The sequence below is a fragment of the Apiospora phragmitis genome (assembly GCF_038363925.1).
Source record: "Apiospora phragmitis strain CBS 135458 chromosome Unknown utg000013l:1.0-2965645.0:1.0-2969333.0, whole genome shotgun sequence".
Classification (NCBI taxonomy): domain Eukaryota; kingdom Fungi; phylum Ascomycota; class Sordariomycetes; order Amphisphaeriales; family Apiosporaceae; genus Apiospora; species Apiospora phragmitis.
In genome coordinates this window covers 511,162-529,869 of record NW_027117413.1, presented here as the reverse complement: position 1 = coordinate 529,869, position 18,708 = coordinate 511,162, and the positions used below count along the sequence as shown (strand labels likewise).

General features: G+C 44.4%; 4 protein-coding genes across 4 annotated transcripts; 3 read left to right on the top strand and 1 right to left on the bottom strand.

Moving 5' to 3' along the window:
• Positions 1–6,199: 6,199 nt before the first annotated feature.
• On the top strand, positions 6,200–6,580 carry PG994_013913 (uncharacterized protein; the record flags this gene model as incomplete). Its single annotated transcript, XM_066865322.1, has 1 exon — positions 6,200–6,580. One exon carries the CDS (start codon positions 6,200–6,202, stop codon positions 6,578–6,580), a length of 381 nt encoding a protein of 126 aa, XP_066708451.1.
• A 4,158-nt stretch (positions 6,581–10,738) lies between these two features.
• PG994_013912 (uncharacterized protein) lies at positions 10,739–12,071 on the bottom strand (the record flags this gene model as incomplete). Its single annotated transcript, XM_066865321.1, has 2 exons — positions 10,739–11,812; positions 11,886–12,071. 2 exons carry the CDS (start codon positions 12,069–12,071, stop codon positions 10,739–10,741), a joined length of 1,260 nt encoding a protein of 419 aa, XP_066708450.1.
• A 2,049-nt stretch (positions 12,072–14,120) lies between these two features.
• PG994_013911 (uncharacterized protein) lies at positions 14,121–15,385 on the top strand (the record flags this gene model as incomplete). Its single annotated transcript, XM_066865320.1, has 2 exons — positions 14,121–14,631; positions 14,805–15,385. 2 exons carry the CDS (start codon positions 14,121–14,123, stop codon positions 15,383–15,385), a joined length of 1,092 nt encoding a protein of 363 aa, XP_066708449.1.
• A 1,812-nt stretch (positions 15,386–17,197) lies between these two features.
• PG994_013910 (terpenoid synthase) lies at positions 17,198–18,356 on the top strand (the record flags this gene model as incomplete). Its single annotated transcript, XM_066865319.1, has 2 exons — positions 17,198–17,211; positions 17,378–18,356. The coding sequence occupies 2 exons, from the start codon at positions 17,198–17,200 to the stop codon at positions 18,354–18,356; spliced, it is 993 nt and encodes a 330-aa protein (XP_066708448.1).
• Positions 18,357–18,708: the final 352 nt, after the last annotated feature.

Sequence of the window (18,708 nt, the reverse complement as noted above, 5' to 3'; positions counted from 1 at the left end):
TTTAAGCTAACTATGGCCAAGGTTATTAATAAGTACGACTTATATAATAAGGCTAAGTCTATAAGATATCGACTATATAAAGAATTACAACTAATTCTACCGCTAGATAGGGCGTAGAAAACGATCGCGCTCGACTTTATAATTAAGTTACCCTTATCGAAAGAACCCTTAACCAAGGCTAATTACGATAATATCTTAATAATTACGGATAAATTCACGAAGTATACCTACTTCCTACCGTATAAATAGTTTAATAATACTAATAATCTAGCTTATACCTTCCTCCGTATTATTATTAATTAATACGAATTATTAAAAACAATTATCTTTAACCGAGACAAGCTATTTATAACAAAATTTTAGAAATTATTTATAGCACAACTCGGTATTAAATATAAATTATTTACAACTTATCACCCCTAGACGAATGGATAAACAGAAAGAATAAACTAAATATTAAAGTAATACCTACGCTACTATATTAATTACGAATAAAATAACTAGGTATAATTATTACCTATAGCTTAATTCGCTTATAACAGCGTAAATAACGAAACTATACGTATATTACCATTCCGAATAAACTACGGATACGACCTAGAAATTACTAGAAAACCCTTAGAAAAAGAGCTAGCACTAATCGCAATTATATAAGTCAAAAAATTAAAAGAACTCTAAATTACATTATAATAAGACTTTACCTTCCTCTAATAATAAATAAAGAGATACGCCGACTAAACAAGGTTAAAAGAACTAACCTTTAAAGAAAGAGAAAAAATTTACCTTTTACGATAAAATATTAAAATAAAACGATTAAGCGATAAACTAGACTTTAAAAAGATCGGATTATTTAAAATTATAAAAATCGTTTTAAAAACTAATTACTATTTATCGCTACTTAAAATAATACGGATACACCTTATATTTCATATTTTATTACTCGAGCTAGCGGCCGAAAAAACCTTAATTAATACATAACTAAAAATCGAAATAAATTAATACGAGTATAAAATCGACGGAATTATTAATAAAAAAAAGAAAAGATAAAGCTTCTAATACTTCGTTTAACAAAAAGGCTACCTATTAAAAAATAATACCTAAAAGCCTAGAAAACATCTAAGGAATACTATTAAAGAGATCTAAAGGTTTAAAGATTTAAGGAAGGCGTAAAATCCATACTTAACGAAACTAAGAGCTCCGGAAAAACGTCGAAATCTAAAGGTATAAAAAGCTAACTAACGTTTAAAAGAACGGGCGTAAAAACGAAGGCCTCCTTAACCTCACAACGCTCCAACTCGTCTAATTCCTTTACACTCTTTAAACCCCGGGTAATTACACAAACAACCTTATCCTACTATATTTTCTTTTATTTACACGCCTAACGAATCTTCGCGTTAAATAACTCCCGTTCCTTTTTAAAGGCGTTTAAATCCGCCTCTAGCTTTAAATATTAAGATATAACAGCCTACATATCTTAAAAAAATAAACTAAAAATATCGTATTTTATAAAATTACGAGCAACGTACTCTTAATAACGAGAAGAGTCCGATTTAGACACCCGACACATTAAGCCACGACGCTTATAGGCGGAGCAAATAAGTATCCTCTTAATAAAACTTAACGAAATAACGTAAATAAAAATAAAACGTTAAAACGCTTTCTTACCGCGAAAAAGCGACTTAAAAGATTTTTCGATACGATTAAATATTATAATAAATATATATTATAATAAAAGTATAAAAAGGGAAGAATTTATAATAAACTTAATATAACAGGGTAACTAGGATATTTATAGCGATTAACCGTTTTAAAAATAAAGTAATAAAGAAAGAGAAAATAATATTACGACCTAGCTTAATTATACGGCCTAAACCTATAAATTAACGGCATAAAACTACGATACCCCGACTAAACTACGATATTATTAATACTAATAAAACCGCCAGCTATATTAATATAAACTTACCTATACTTTATAACCGACCGTTACCCCATATAAAAACACCACGACTAGTAATAGGCCGGATAAGCACTTAGAGAAGCGAGGCGAAACTAATTATATAAGTTATATAACGGATTATTAAATCGAGAAATAAAAAACTACGATCTTACGAGCTAAACGGATTATAAAAATAAAAATATATAATCTATAATTTAAAAGAATTAATAAAGAAAGGATTAAATATATAATAATAAATATTCCCTATATATTTTATATAGATACTTTTTACCTTAATAATTAATTTAAGTATTAATTTAACCTATTAATAAGGTAAATAGCCTTAATAACTTTATTATGAATACTTTTAAAGTTTACGCACCTTAATTATTTTCGTTCTTACGAGCTATTACCCATTATATCGATAAAAGCGGACTTTTATTACATGTTTAAATACTTTTTCGTATTATTAATATTAACCTTAGTACGTCTTACTAGGTTTCTTTTAAAACCCGGATAGCGTTCGTTATATATAGATAGGTATAAATAATAAAATATAGTAATATAGCACCACTTAAACCCCCACTTATACGTATGTACGAACGCTTATTTAATATAAATAATAAAAATTTAACTTTTTAGTTCGAATATTTAATTATATTAAACTAAAAGCTTAGTTAATATACCTTACGGTTTAATTTCTTATACGGTTTAATTTCTTATACGGTTTAATTTCTTACTTTTTTAAACGTTATATAATAATATATAATTAATTCTATTATAACGCTTAAAATTAATTAAAACTATTTAAAATCGTTTTTATTAAATATTTCTACTTTATTTTAATAAGTGCGTGTATTATGCCCGGGCTCCCCGTAAATTTTATAAAGTCGCGGGCGCGTTTTAAACCTTTTCGTACGACTATTATTCCGGCACGATTTATCTTATAACTATTTATTAACGTCTTTTTAAAACTATAAATCTTTTTTAATTTATATATAAAATAATCCTCTATTTTATAGCCGTTTTTCTTCGTACGGCGGCGTTAATTAATTATTTTATTTATTTTTTATAATATGTTTACCTCACTTTTTAAAAAAGCGAGCCGGTATATAACCTACGTTATACTTTTTATAATTTAATTAAACTTAGTTAAAATAAACGTCGAAAAGCTATTTTAATATCGTACGATACGGTTTTAAATATATTCGGTTTAAAATTAAGCTTTAATTAAATTATTTAAAGTTTTTAATTCTTAAGGGATAAATCGGCCGAAAAACGTCCTTAAAATTATTAAAATACGTAGCTTTATATTTAATTATAAAATAATATATTTTAAGTTATATAAAAAGAGTCCGATTTTTTAAAAACCTTGTATTTCTTTCTCGTACGACTTTTTTAATATATAAAAATAATCGAAATTAAAAGGTTAAAGCTTATACGATAAATAAGTAGGTATATAAAGTATAATAATCGAGTTCTTTTTATAATAACGTTCGAAAGTTATTAAGTAATAGTTTTCGTAACCGTTTAAAACTAAGAGGCGATAACGACCCTTTATACGAAACCTAATATATTAATTTAAGTATCGAATCTAGTCTTCGCTTTTTTTATTCGTAGTTTAGTTATTTTTAATAATTACGATCACCTAGTCCTTCGATAATAGGTTGTTTTCGTATTAGGAAAAGTGGTGCGTTTTTTCGGCAAAGATAATATACGACGGGATAGCGTAACCGTGTAATCCGACGCTTTAAATAATTATAACTTATTCTCGGTTCTTTTATTATATTATTTTAAGCTTTTTATATCGATTAAAAGTAATAATAACTATTTTAAACGAGATTTAGCTTAGAAAAAAGCTGGTCTTATTAAAGTTATAAATATTCTTTTTTTAAATCTCGTATTTATAAATTATATTTCGTATAAAGTATTACGATCGACGGGTTAGTCCCTCGCGGGGTAGTACTTAAAGCGTTGAATTAAATAAAAATAATCGTTTAGTTATTTTTAAAGCTTTTATTTTATAGCGTAGTAATTAATTTAAACGTATTATAATATAATAATTAAATATACTTATTAAATAAAAAACATAGGTTCGATTTTTATACTTATTAAATAAAAGCTTTCTTAATTACTTAAATAAAATCGTTAAGAAATAAATAAGGCCTTATATAAATTAATTCTTTATATAAAAGCCTTAGGGTTTTTTTATATTAAATTAAAGTAAAGTATACGGTTATTAAGAGTTTATCGCCTTAAGTATAAAGGCATGCCTTTAAAGAAGGGGTATAGTATTACGATCGGCGGGTTAGTCCCCCGCGGGGTAGCACTTAAAGCGTAGAATTAAATAGAAATAATCGTTTAGTTATTTTCGAAGCTTTTATTTTATAATATAATAATTAGTTTAAACGTATTATAATATAAAGGTAAACTACGCGCGATACGCGTCGAGATCTTTATAAAAAACTTTTTAATTAATTCTTCGATTAAAACGCGTCTAGAGGTCTAGTTATTATCGTATAAAGCTCGAGGCCTAATTAACGCCGACGCGTCTCGCGTCGCGTTAACCGAGTAATCGATTCGCTATATCTTCGACGCTACTTATATAAGGAAGAAACGATCGCGAATGTAATTATTTATATACCTTATAATTATTTCCTCTTTAATAATAATAAGCTTTTATATTAATAATCGAATATTAAATCTTAAAGTTATATCGCGCCGACGATTAAAAAAGGTTTTTTATAAAAGATCGTATATTTTAACCGCACGTTATATACTTAATTTTAAGTCGTTTTAAAGCGCTTATAACGTTAAAATAACGTTACTTTATTTTTAAAAGCCGACTATAGTAATATAATAAAAGAACGCGGTAAAAATAAAGCGTTACGCGAAAATATAAAAAAGTAAGAAATTAAACCGTGTAGGAAATTAGACTATAAAGTACATTATATAAAGGATTAATTTAAAATATAAAGTAATATTATTTATTAAAACTTAATAAAATATAAAAGAATTATTCGAAATATACTAATTAATAAACTATATAATATAATTCTTAATATTAATAATAATATCGTACTTAATATCACGCTTAAAAAATTTATATAAAGCTTCGAATTTTAAAAAGTATTAATAATCTTTTATATAAACTCGAGATCACTTTATAAATACTTAATTAAACTAGGAATAATAAACGAAAAAACTAATAATTAATATTATATTATTTCGAAAATTATATAAAAAAAAAGAAATCTCGGAAATTTATTAAGTCGACGGCTAAAATAATCCTATAAATACATTCACTAAAAAATCTCTAAATAAAGCCCTTAAATAACTAATATTAATTAATAGGTTAACCGTACGCATAAAAACGTACGTCGAGAAACTAGACTCATGGCGAGTAAAAAAAAAGAAAAAAAAAAAAAGAAAAAGAGATATTTTTTTCCTTAACGAGGTATAACATATCTCGATATATAACGGCGTATTTATTACTATTACTACTTTTAAATAATTAAAATAATTAATTAAAAAGACTTACTATTTAATAAAATTAATATTAGAAAAATATAGCATTATTTATATGGCTTAAATAAGCACCGAATACTAAATTATCGTAACCTATTCGTATAAAACCCTTATAAAAAAAAGACTCGTTTTAAAAAAAAGAGCTAGCTAAATCTATTATTAAAATAAAAACTACTAATATTAAAATAGTAAAAACTAAAGTTTTTTATATTATTTTAAAAAAGTGCTATATACCTACGCATATAAACCCCTTTTTATTTCATAAAAAGGGGTATACGATACCCCTCGTAGCTCGCACTAAAAATAGATATAAATAATAAGAATATAGCAATATAACCCCGATTAAACCCGGAACCCCCGTTCGTACGGACAGCCCATTCAATACATACGTTACCTTCCTGCATTGTCGGCACTCACCCTTTTGGATACTACGGTGCCAGACGAATCCCCATGGTGAGTCTATGCTTTTCCCGGCAGATGGGTTTACTAACTATATCAAAGGTCTGGGAGCTGTGCGTACCGGATACCCAGCTCCAATGCGCTGCAGAGCTCTTCTCCTCGGAGCCCCTGTCTGAGTTGTACGAGCCATGGCCCGTGAATGAGCCATATCCGATGAACCTCACGCATACGTTTCCGCGGTTCCACCTTAAGGGCGTCCACTTTGTCTTCTTCCTTGTGCCCACCACGGACTGACTTCTCGACTGCGACGAGTCACACTGCGAGACGAGCTGGATGGGCCTTCCCTATCCCAAGCCGGAGTATCTCGTTCAGTCTCTGCTGGAGACGCAACGGCTGGTGGACCTGGAAGATCTTGTCGACGGCATGAACCTCAGCGAAGAGTGGGGCGAACAGCATCTCGACCTGGATCGGACATGCAGCGTCGAGTACGCCCAGTGGAAGGACGGGCAAATCCGTGCCACGATTCCCCAAACACAATTCTCGTGCCTGATGGAGCTGAACGACTACCCCAAGCCGCTCCGACCCATATGGAAAGAGATCGTGCAGACGAAGGAGCGCCGTATTGGTGTAGAGCTGCCCAAGGAGGACTATCTCACGAGATTCTTCCCAGTCGGTCGGGAAGATCCACGGCTGCGAGAAAGGACCAACGTTTAGCTTCTCATTGGGTAAGATGGTTCGTTGTGGACTGGCAATACCATCCCCTTTGGGCGAGACTGTTCGCAATGAATGACCTTCAGGTTGTTTGTTTGCGCCGCCAGTACAGATGCAAACTGGATTCGTGCAGCATGCTGTTTCCTCACGCAGCAATGCAATCATGAATCATCGCAAGTCACAATAACACCAAGTAATGAACGTGAAAAGACAGATGCGATCCCCAAAAATACCTAATCCAATGCAAGCCAAGCTGGACGAGAGAAATGAATTGCAACATGTGCGTGCCAAGCAGTGAGCCAGCCATACAATCAGTCATCGGCAGCACCTAGGTTAATTACTTAAGCCAAAGAAAAAGAGAGGTTGCAAGCCGTGCCCTGGAATTGATAGCATAACCTCGATTTAGAGTGAGCGCACGGTCTACCGCAGCGGCCGTGCTAGCGTCCTTTTTAAGCTCGCCCTGACTAAGCCGTGAGCACCTGCACAAAATGGCACTTCGCGATATCTGCAAAACGATATGTGATAATATGTGAGCTGAGGCAGGGCTCTGGGCCTTGCCGGGATTCGAACCCGGGGCCTCGTCCATTTCAGTGTCAAACCGAAGGTGTATCCCGAAGGACGAATCATCCTCGAAGCACTGTTAGCTGCATTGCACGGAATAAGTGAATAGTTGCGATGGTAACTTACCCACTAGACCACAAGGCCGTGATTGTTGAAAGACTCGGCGGTTGTGTGGCAATATATTGGAGGGCGGGGTGGGGTGAGGCGGAGTACAGTACGCTGGCCTGGCTTTGGCTGGAGGTACAGTACATGTGTGTGAATGGAGCTGGGTGTTAGGACTACTGACGGACGGAAGGGCTGGCTGTTTTGGGGGGGTTAATGGCTATCTACGGAATGGTCTCTCTCGTGACAGCGTGGGGTAATGGGGTCGTGGCGCAGGGATGCGTTGCTTGACTGGACAGTTGGACGCACAAGCACAAGGTTAGCTTTGTGGGCGGTCGGCATAGCGTGTAAGCCGCATGGTGCTATATCCACTTATTTGAGCCACCTCGAGCACGTTTGGCTGACAGCAAGACGAGACATAGTCCAGAGGCCAGTCTTTGATCGAGTGCCAGCTGTTTCTGAGCTACAGCTTAGCTTGTACGGCTTTCTCAGGCGCATCCGGACCGCGACAGGGAAACCAGCGGATATAGCCGAAAGATCTCCGAAAAATGCCGGGACTTAGCCCCACTTCCTTGACCAACGCGATCTTTCATTGTCAAAAGCCGCAGACCTGGCACTACACTCATAGACTGACTAAATCCAGGAACAAAGGCGTGGGGTGGCCCAACGAACATATACAACCACTACGCTAAAGTGCTTGACCCGGGTATGCGGGAAACCCTGGCCAGACACTAGTTGACCCAATTGAGAAAGGATATGGGGCAGACCAACTGAGGGGATGTCGGACAACTGGTGAATTGTCAAGCAGCTGCTCGCAGCTGGAGTCAACCTGACCAACGCCGCCAAACTGGTTGACATCGACAACCCACAAGAGCAACAGAAGCTCACAAGGGCAGGACTGGAGAGCAAACCAGCGGAATATGGTCTCACAGTCAAGGATAATGTATTAATGGTCAAGAGCAGTGCAGACACCCGTGAGCGCTTACACATAGACGATTGCCAGTAGGTCACGCCCCCTCATACATAATCACCAGATGTCGACCGGTATATCTCGGCCCATCATCCTATTGCTCTAAATTTCTGGCAATGGTGATTAGCGACATCTGTGACATCAGAGACTTCAAGGAAGTAGATCGGGTCAGTCTTCCGGGCACGGGACGCGGTCTTGGGTGTGTTATTCCATGGCTATTATGCAATCGCGTCCTCTCTGTGGGAATTGCTGGGAGTGCCAATCGAAATAAGAGCCCTGATGGAGATTTCAAGATCTTCAGTGTCTACAGCATTTGTTACAACGATTGTGGCTTGCAGTCCCAACAGGAGCAGGTAGTACATTGCAAAGATCAAGTTATTGTCTTGAAACCAAACAGGTGAGACAGGTGTGTACGTATGACTATTCGTTACAGCCGTTCAAAACAATATAATTGCATGTTTGGCTTTTGACAACCTTGAATATAGCAATGAAATGTATTCCCACGATCAATCAACTAATGTTTCTTTGCTAGAGACAATGAGATGGCCTACTTTCCATTCCCTATGAAGGTATCTGGTCGGTATCTAGGTCCCTCAGGTAAGTACGTACGCATTGCGCCACCCCATCAGAGGTCTGGATCTTGATAAAATCAAACAGCTTGCACCCATAGTCTCTCGATGACCCTCCACAGGTTACTATATGGAGGAAGAAGATGCATGAAGAAGTGGGGGAGAGAGGAAGATGGATGAAGAAGGAAAGGGGAGGAAAAGATTCTGCAGTTGAAAAGGTGTTTAAGAAAACACACCTGTAGGACATGTGGGGCGGGGCGAGGGAGTCGTAGAATAGAAAGCAGATCACAAGAATCTCACATACCGATCACATTACCCGCATCGAATTTTTATGGGTACCCTAGAAGATAGGCAGAAATATGCATACTTACTTGAGGGTTGCCTTCCAGACCCAGTATCAGGCTGGACGGTCTGTGAAGCTGCTTCATGCCAGCTCTCAGTCCATGGGGGAACTTGGTCCTTTGTCATGTTTATAAACAAACGAGGTCACAGCGGTTATACGGCAGTTACTAGAAACAGAAATTAGTGTTACGTTATATTGGAATGAATCTAACACTAAACGAGAAGCCTGAAAATTATTCATCCAGTTGCTTTGGCTGCATTTGAACGAACTCGGTACTCACTATGTCCAAGGAAATACTGTAGACATGTGGGATATCTAGAATGCATTCTTTTAGTCACAGACCTAAACAATCCAATCAACCTGAACAGGTTTGAGCCAGACCCAAGGTCCATACGACGCCTTGAGGAGGATGCTGTTGGCTTTGAGCTCAACCGATACATAACATACTTTGGATGGGCACCACGCTCGCAGACTTTCTCTACCAAAACCCCTAATTGAAGAACGCATTCAGCCAGAGGAGATAATCATTATTCGGTGTGGCATGATTGGATGACATAAACAATGAGATCCCAATTATGAGAAGGATTGTTTGGAACGTGTGTAGAAATCCAGGCTCTGGTAGATGGAAGTTGTCGGCGAAGTAAAGAAAGTGATTAGATAATCAAATTAGTCTAACATAATGCTGCTGTGTGACACAGCAACTGGGTGTCACCCAGACAGCTGGGTTGATATACCAATAGGTGTGACTGGCAACGATGCGATGAAGATCTGACTACCCACATAGAATGCCCCCACCTGCTAAGCAAGGGATATGTGACTGACTGGAAGGGTGTTGCTCCATTCGGTACGGTTCCCCCTCTGCAGCAACTAATAGGGAGGAACAGGGGGGGGGGGGGGACTGCCCGGGGCCGCCGGCTGTGCTGTTCCGGCTTAGTGTGGACATTTAATCACGCAAAATAAGTATCAGCCCCAGCTACTCCATACATAAAAAGATACTTTGGCAATGAGCCTATTCAAATAGGAGGGATTAATAAATGGCGAGCCGCTTGTGGAACTCTTAGCCGGGCCTGGCGGATTAAGTTTACTATTCCATCGGCTTCTTTGATCGTCTAATAACGACCCTGTAGGGCCAAATCCCCGACGACGAGAGACAGAATCAGACAGAAGGAACATGGCACAAGCTTTGATTAGAATACGTACGCTTTACCAGGATCGCCAGATACCAGTCGTTCTGGACGAACAGGTCTGATGCCCGCCCTTATCGTGGCTAGAATGTGGGCGATACTACACCATCTTTCGGTATTCCTGATGTAACTACATACTAGAGGCTGACGGTAGAACGTCGCTGATTTTTGGCTGGCAGAAATTTATATGCAATATATACATTCAGGGCTAGCTCTTATGAGCTTCTGCCGCTGATTTCATTAGATACATGTAGAGAAACCTTCGTTCTTATAATGAAATTTCAAAGCTTTTCAAATCCTGAGAATATGATACAATAGGCTAGAGAACCTCGTATGTGACAAATACATGGGCTCGTACAGAGCAGCATCGCACGTTCCATGTTATTCATGCCGGCATGCACCATCGATCACTTTCCCATGGCTGATCTAGACTCAGAATGCCCTAGGGCTGCCACGGCCGGCGCCCGCGGCATGCTGGAAGCGGTTGTCGGGATAGTCGATATGGCTTTGATGGCTCTGTTCGGCGCGCTCGACGCCGTCGGAACCGCCCTCCGTGATGCTGCTCTGCTCGACCTCGCGGGTGACGTGGATCATGCGGCGGGTGGACTCCTGGCCGTCATTGTCGACCGAGTTGTCCGTCGTGTCCGTCGTGTTGTCGCCGTTGCCATTATTCTCGGCCACCCTTTGGTCGTGGAAGTGCCCGTCGGTCGCGCTGAGGTTGCTCCGGTGCTGCGACTTCTCCAGCTTGTAGCCCTTGCCCCGGCGCCCGCCGCCGATGGTGACGAGCGTGACGTCGCCCGAGCGCCCCGGGATCGCCGAGTTGACGTTGTTGGTCGACTTGGCCTGGGACCCGTTGAGGCTGGGGAAGAGGCGGCGCAGCATGGGCAGCGATCCCGCGATGAGGCCGAGGTCACACTCGAGCACGGTCAGCAGCACGATCTTGCCGATGTTGTAGATCTGCTCCGACTTGGCCGTGTAGGCCCAGGTGTAGCTGATGCGGATGGTGGTGGCGACGGACGCAAAGACACCGAGCGACAGGATGGCCATGGTCAGGTACTTGGTCCGGGCCGGCATCTGCAGGTGGCGCAGCAGCAGGATCGGCGTCAGCGCGGTCGCGAGGTCGGTGAAGATGTTGACGGCCGAGACGAAGTACGAGACCTGTAGGATCACCTTCTGGCCCGACTTGCAGTCGCCGACGCCCGTCCACGCGGCCGACACGGGCTTGCACTGGAAGATGGCGACGGGCCACGAGATCTGCCAGGTGGCCCAGGTCAGGCCGAACAGCGTCCAGAGGATGATCTTGTACTCCCTCCTGTTGGCGAGCCGCAGCATCGTCACGACGATACTCGACTTGATCAGGGCCCCGTCCAGCACGTAGATGAACTGCCAGATGATGGTCCACATCGAGATCTTATGCCCCATCCCGGCCGTGAGCTCGTAGTCGTGCGCTCCCATTCCGTAGGTGGCGAGGACAATAACCGAGGCATTGTGGGCGATGTTGAGAATCTGTGCCCGTGGGAGTTAGTCTTGAGAACACGAATAATACGGAATAACTTAATTATGAAAGGGGTTTACTCACCCAGCCAGCAAGCATCATCCAATCGTCCACGGCGAAAGAATCGTATAACTTGCGCACGTAGAGCCGCACAGCGACAACAATGCTGGACACTATGGTCATCACGATAGTCACCACCATCAGCGTCTTACCCAGCCCCTCAGGCATTATAGGGTCAGCCGCCATGCTGGTGTTATCTCTGGCGGTCATGGCTGCGAATAGAAGGGACGAAAAACGAAAGGCAGCAAATAATAGTATGGAACCCTCAAGGCCTAGAAGCCGCTAACACCTCCACAGGCGGCAAAAGGGGTCACAGTTGCATGTGCAACAGTGTATTGTGAGATGATGTGTCGAAACAAGAAGCAGTATGTAGCAAGTGTGAGCGTCATCAGGCCTTCTTAACCATCTGCATGTTTATTGAATAACGTGTCGATATGTAGTGATGCCATGAGCGAGTCAGGTATAGGAAACCCAAGCATCTTACTTTGACTGCCGTCTCGGAAACTGGTATTTTTTTTTAACCAGGGAAGGACTAATACTACCTTGGAGGTAATAAGCAGCAGCAGCAGCAGAGGCGTATCCTGATCAATGCTGGCTGCCGCTTCCTAGCGCGTACTGTACGACATGGGTTCCCCATTAAAGTCATCGGATTCGTCCACCGCGGGAAGCGAATTCGTTTGCTGGGTCCATCATGAGGCGTTCCGGGAGGGAAGCCCGGACCCCGGTGCAGAACCCAATGCTTGGGCCAATGGAGTTCGGCTAGGACTCTGGGTGAGCATATCATGTCACCATCTGAACGGTACGCCAAGTGAAATGACAGGAGACACCATCCATGTCTCGTGCATTTGCTGGAATCGTTTCCCATTGGCGGCCCGCGACCGTTGAGACGATCCTTACCCGATTGCAATGAGAGACTCGCGGGCCAGCATGGGATAGTTTCAAGGATAAAGGCAAGCAAGTCGCAAGTGATGCATGCCCAGTTGGTCAGACCACAGCATGCAGTATCCGCTTGAGCAGCGCGTTCGCCGTGAAGGGGGTAGCTGGGTAAGTACTTCCCCGGGATGATAAACTTTCCCATATCCATGGAATACATTGGGCTTCTTAGACGTTCACGCAGCTCTTGATAGGATGGAAGTTCAAGGGTGGAAATGAGTTGGAGGGGAGCGGGAAATTCATTCCTGTTATCGTATGTGCTGCGCCGTATGTCCGTATGTATGTGAACCGACCCACCACCGTGAGAACCCGAAAGGCGACATTTCTTGGCAGAGTGGAAAAGCTTTCGCTTACATTTGCCAAAACTTTACATCGCGGACGGTAAGCCATATATTAAGTTTTCCTTACGTTCCTTACTTGTTTATTGTTGACCTCACCCTTCATCGTGTGTATTTGTCGGCCGGGGAGTCAATTCTAGGGCATCGGGGTCCTCGGCTGTCGATTTACACCCTTGTCGCTTGGTGGGGCCGGGGGCCGGGGACCGCTGCAGCTCCATCTCTCGTGCAGCGCATCATTTCATATGCATATTTTGTTACAAAGCCGAGATCGTTCGCTGGATGTCTGCATGATGACTCTCATATGGGACTCAAATTGGCACGCGTGGCCGGTCTGCCAATCCCACCAAGTCTTCCGGCAGTTTAACATAGCAAGACGGCAGACCAAGAGCGCGTTCTTATACCCCAATGTGAGCCCCTACACTGACCGTGACTATCGGTTATTCCTGCCTCGTCTCCATAAGCATTGCTCCTCTCGCTATTGCCCCTCTCGCCTATTCTGCATACGTACAAGCGGTTGAGCAGCGCCTTGCATCCGGAGGAACATCCCTGTGGATCTTCTTCATTCCGGAGAAACATCCCTGGGCGTTCACCATATGTATTCACGGCTAGTCTCGTAAGAGTGCAGCTCCCGCTCCCGATGTTCATGCGCTGCCGATAGCAGTGCCCGGAAATTCAAGACTTTGACCCAAGCACCATTACCGGTAATGCTCAGCAACAGCCAGGAAGAACTCAACCTGATTTGCCAAAAGACGGTCACTGAGATCCAGTGTTTCAAGGGTCATCTTGCACCACAAGTACTAACGATTATCAGTGTCGTTATAACTATTGGTCCACGTGGCTTTGACGGCACAGTCGGCGTGGGAGGTGTATATAAGAGCATCGGGACTTGCTGCCAAGCCCAGGCTTCGGGCGTGGCCTCTTGCACCTTGACATAATACCGCATTTTCCTACCTTTAGGGAAGAAGGAAACAGAACGCGAAATCACATCATGGCTGGTACGGAAGCAAAGCAACCTGGAGAGGTGCTCCCCACTCTCCCCGAGCATATAAACCCCGAATGGCTGGGTTCCAAACTTAAACAAAAGGTCAAAGCGATCGAGAACACACGCAACATCTGGGGGACGGCCAGCAAGCTGTTCTACGCCATTACCTACAAGGATGAGGGCGACGGAAGCGAGAGGCCGACCGACATCTGCATCAAGGGCGTCTTTGACCCCAAGATGATCGCAGCCCAGCCGTGGACGGTCAGCCTGGCGCAGCGCGAGGCCGAGTTCTTCTCCCGGATCGCGCCGCATGTGGACCACATGATCTTCCCCAAGGGCTGGTGGTCGGGCGTCGGTGAGACGCAGGGCATCGCCATCATGAACGACCTGACCAAGGAGGGATGCACGTTCGCGGCCGAGGTCGCCTCGTACGCCGTCGCGAAGGTCATGAATGGAGTCGAGCAGCTGGCCGGCCTTCATGCGAAGTACTGGGGCCAGAGTCAGGAAGACCATCCATGTAAGAAAAGACACCATCTTCTTGTTTTGATTCGATTTGTTCCATTGCCCTTCATTCTTTTCCTGTTTCTGGGGGGATCTATTGGAGGCCGAGGAGGGCCTTTTCGTGAGGGCCTTTTCGTTTTCTCGGCTTCTTCCTTTGCCTTGGTTCAGGCTAATGCAACGCCCCGACAGGGATCTGGAATAACTACGACCCAGCAATGACCTTCATGGTCCGGTCGTGGGACGATGTGGTGCGACAGCCGGGGCGCCCCAAGCTGCCCGAGTACCTGATGGACGGGAAGCGCTGCAACGAGGCGGTGGACCGGTACTACGCCGAGCGCAACCCGCGCTTCCGGACGCTGCTGCACGGCGACACGCACATCGGCAACACCTACTTCACGGCGACGGGCGAGATCGGGTTCCTGGACTGGTCGGCGTTCCACTTCGGCTCGTGCTTCCACGACATCGTGTACCACATGACGGCGATGCTGAGTATCGCGGACCGCCGCGCGCACGAGATGGAGATCCTCGACCACTACCTTGATACCCTGCACCGGCTGGGCGGGCCCAAGTTCGACCGCCACAACGACCCCGAGGTTATGACCGAGTACCGGCGCTCCTTCATGACTAACGTCATCTGGCTCATCTGCCCCGACGGCCTTCAGTCCAAGGAGCGTATCGCGTCGCTTTGCGAGCGCACCGTGGCGACCTACGACGACCACAAGGTCATCGATGTGATCCTCAACCAACCGAAGCCTGCCGCCAAAGCCTGATCGGCTTGCGGTCGGTGTGCGCAAATGCAAAGGGTGCAGGGTGAATGGCACATGTAGTAAGCAACAAGGATAAAACAAAATAGAAGACCCCATCACCCCCATCATCCCCCCAAGCTCCCGAAGGCTTGGAGAATGCCAAGGTGTAACAAGGATCTCACCGCAACCTTGACATGTACTGTGCCACTACCATGCAGTTTTTTGTTGAGTAAGTAGGCAATATCTCCAGGAAAGAACTTCAAATCATTTTATTTAGTCAATTCGATCACGACATTGGCGTGCTCTGTCAATACATACTAAAGTACTCCGTAAGCATGTAGCAACGGCTGTCAATTGGGGAATGCAACTCGGGGCAGAAGCTGGGGGCAACCCAGCCACTTGGTTTAGTTATTATGGAGCACTCCTTCAAATATGTAGGTCGCTTGGGTCAAGATCTTCGTATGCCTTGCTTGCGACTCTCCACATCCAGACATCGTCTTTCTCTTTTCTCAACTGCCTGCATGTCCAAGAACGGCCTGTCACTTTGAAAAACTCAGTGCTGACACATACCCCGCCCTGTTTCTTGCATGAGACAGGGAACTCGGCCGTTCTTTCGTATGCATTGCGTTACCTGTGTTAGTTACCATACATAGAAAGGGGCATAGATCAGGCCGAAGTGTGCATGCTGCACCTGTCATCCGATAGATGGACCCCCCTGTTACCGCTAGAAGACGGACAACAGCCGATCAGATCTGGAAGGTTCAGTTCTGGCCTGGGTTCTAATCACAGACTGTCGATCAATACGAGGAGGGAATGTAATCCGAAATCCGAGCCGGGGACGGTGGGGTTGTCAGAAAAGGACCTGACTAGACCCTAAACAGGGACCGGAGCGTTATCCGTACGCCCTGTTATATTTCTGTAGTTGCCATTAGGGTTTGCACGAGTCAGTCATCGTATGGTATTGCGTTGGATAATTCCTCATTACCAAAGGAATACTACAGCGTTGCTATCACTGTACTATTGATCCAGCCACTCCTCCATTCCACTGTTTTTCGGCTTCCTTTTTCTCCTTCGTGACATGGCAGCATCGGATCTGGGACATGCCAGTGAGTTGGTTCTTGGGCTGGTGGTTCGGCTGCAGTGGCATTCTCCCTACTGGGGGGACCCCTTATCAGACCCCTGCAATTGTATTTTTTGGGAGGATTTCATCAAGTACGTTTGACATTATTCGTTGTTATAAATTCTCCTCGAATCAATACACAAACATGCAGTACGTAATTTCTGTCTTCAATATGTAGGGACAGGGCAGGCTTAAAAACGCTGATGGACCATTACATATCTCGCAACACGTCTCATAGCTTACCTACCTTGTTGTACTCAACGCAGCATGCGGAGACTCCCTGAATCAAGTGCAAAGACATCACCCGGATTGGCATGCAGTGGGAAAGGGGTGAATAGTACGGACTCCTTCGTACCAAGTTCCGAAAGTACCGTCAATGATTATACACTTGCATTGCTATATTCGTGCGACCACATCGGGTTGGTAAGCGACGCCATATAGGTTTCTTGTCGTTGTTTACGAGCTTTTGTTTGCTTACTACAGATCCTTTACCGCTGATTCTTGGTATTACCAGAGATCTTTGGCGGCAGATCCCTTGCAGCTGGCCCCTTACTATTGGTTACAAGCCCGTTCCTCCTTGCTATTGGTTCAATCCCGCCGGCAACTCGTCCATGGTTCCTTGATAGACAACTCTATGCCTTCGTCTATATGTTCAAGGCGCTTGCTCTTGAACATGGCACACAGCTTCTTACCAAAGGCCACAAACTTCAGTCAACATGGCATCGAAACTGTGCGAGGTAGGGCTTTCCCGACATGACGCTGAATTCCTTGTTCTTTCCCAACGGAAAAACCTAACCTTCCTGCTCAGGTTTGCTAACGGGGGAATATACAGGCCGATAATGCCAGGATCCGTGACACCCTGTCGTACTTTGTACATGGGTTGACGCGGGCCGAAGCATAGATGCGGATGCCCTGACGTTGACGAGCATCGACAAGCTGCGGACCGAGGTCGTGTCGCGGCTGGCGTCGAGCAGCCTCCGCGACCACATGGGCGCCATCACCGCCAAGAACCAGCTTGACTACTCGTGCTTCGTGGCGGCCGACTTCGCCCACGCGCAGGGGTTCGAGTACCAGGTCGTGTACGCCCTGCTGACCCTCATGTTCTTCCACGCCGAGGACATCCTCGAGCACAAGCCCGGCGTGATCCGTGACTTGCAGCGCAACCTGGCCACGGGCCGGCCCTTCGGCGACCCCCTGCTCGACTGGTTCGTGCGCGAGCTCGCGCCGCAGCTCTGGGACCACTTCGACCCGCTCGTCGCCAACATGATCCTCGTGGCCTGCTACGACTTTGTCAACGGCATCGGCATCGAGCACGCGACGCGGGACGCCGCGGTCCATGCCCAGGCCGACCGCTTCCCGGACTGGCTGCGCTTCAAGACGGGCCTGTCGCCCATGTACGCGCTGCTGGCCCTGGCGCGGCCCTCGGACCGGGCCCGCAAGCACGCCGAGGGCTTCGGCCGCTACGTGCAGGCCGTGCCCGACGTCATCGTCTTCACCAACATCGTCAACGACGTCATCTCCTTCTACAAGGAGCTGCTGGCCGGCGAGCAGGGCAACTACATCGACATGCGCGCCGAGAAGGACGGCGTCGACGTTATCACGGCCCAGCGCGCCCTCGCGGACGAGGGCATCGCCGTCTATCACCGCGTCAGGGCCACGCTGGCCGACGCCCCGGAGTATCAAGCTAATTTCGAGGCCTACGCGCGTGGCATCACCCACTTTCATACGTCGTCGCCGCGGTATCGCCTGCGCGAGTTGTTTGGGAAATCCTTGCTCAATGGACAGGTCCGAGTCAACGGACCGAACGGAGTCAACGGGAAGAATGGGCAGTGTTGGGCCCCACCACTAGCACATCATTGCCCAGCCCAGTGCTAGTGGGGGATGTACTACTTCCTTTCCTCTCTCATCACATTTCTGAGCTGAGCTACAACACCATACAACGTCGTCACGTTTGATTGCTAGAATGCAGGCCCTTCCGTCTATTCTCGTATGTTCTTGGCACCAGTGACGCGTACTAGGCAGACCGTGCAGAGCGGGCATGGTTGAGGGACAATTTTCAACACCCTCATTTCTTTATGTCAGTGTAAATACATAAATGGAGAAATATACACTTTAAATATGACAACATCTAGACTTGAGCGACGTGTGGGTGCTCGGGAGTGAGACCTTCGATCAGGTATACCAAGGACGAACAGTACTCGCCCCTGATTGGTCAAAGAAATCGCGT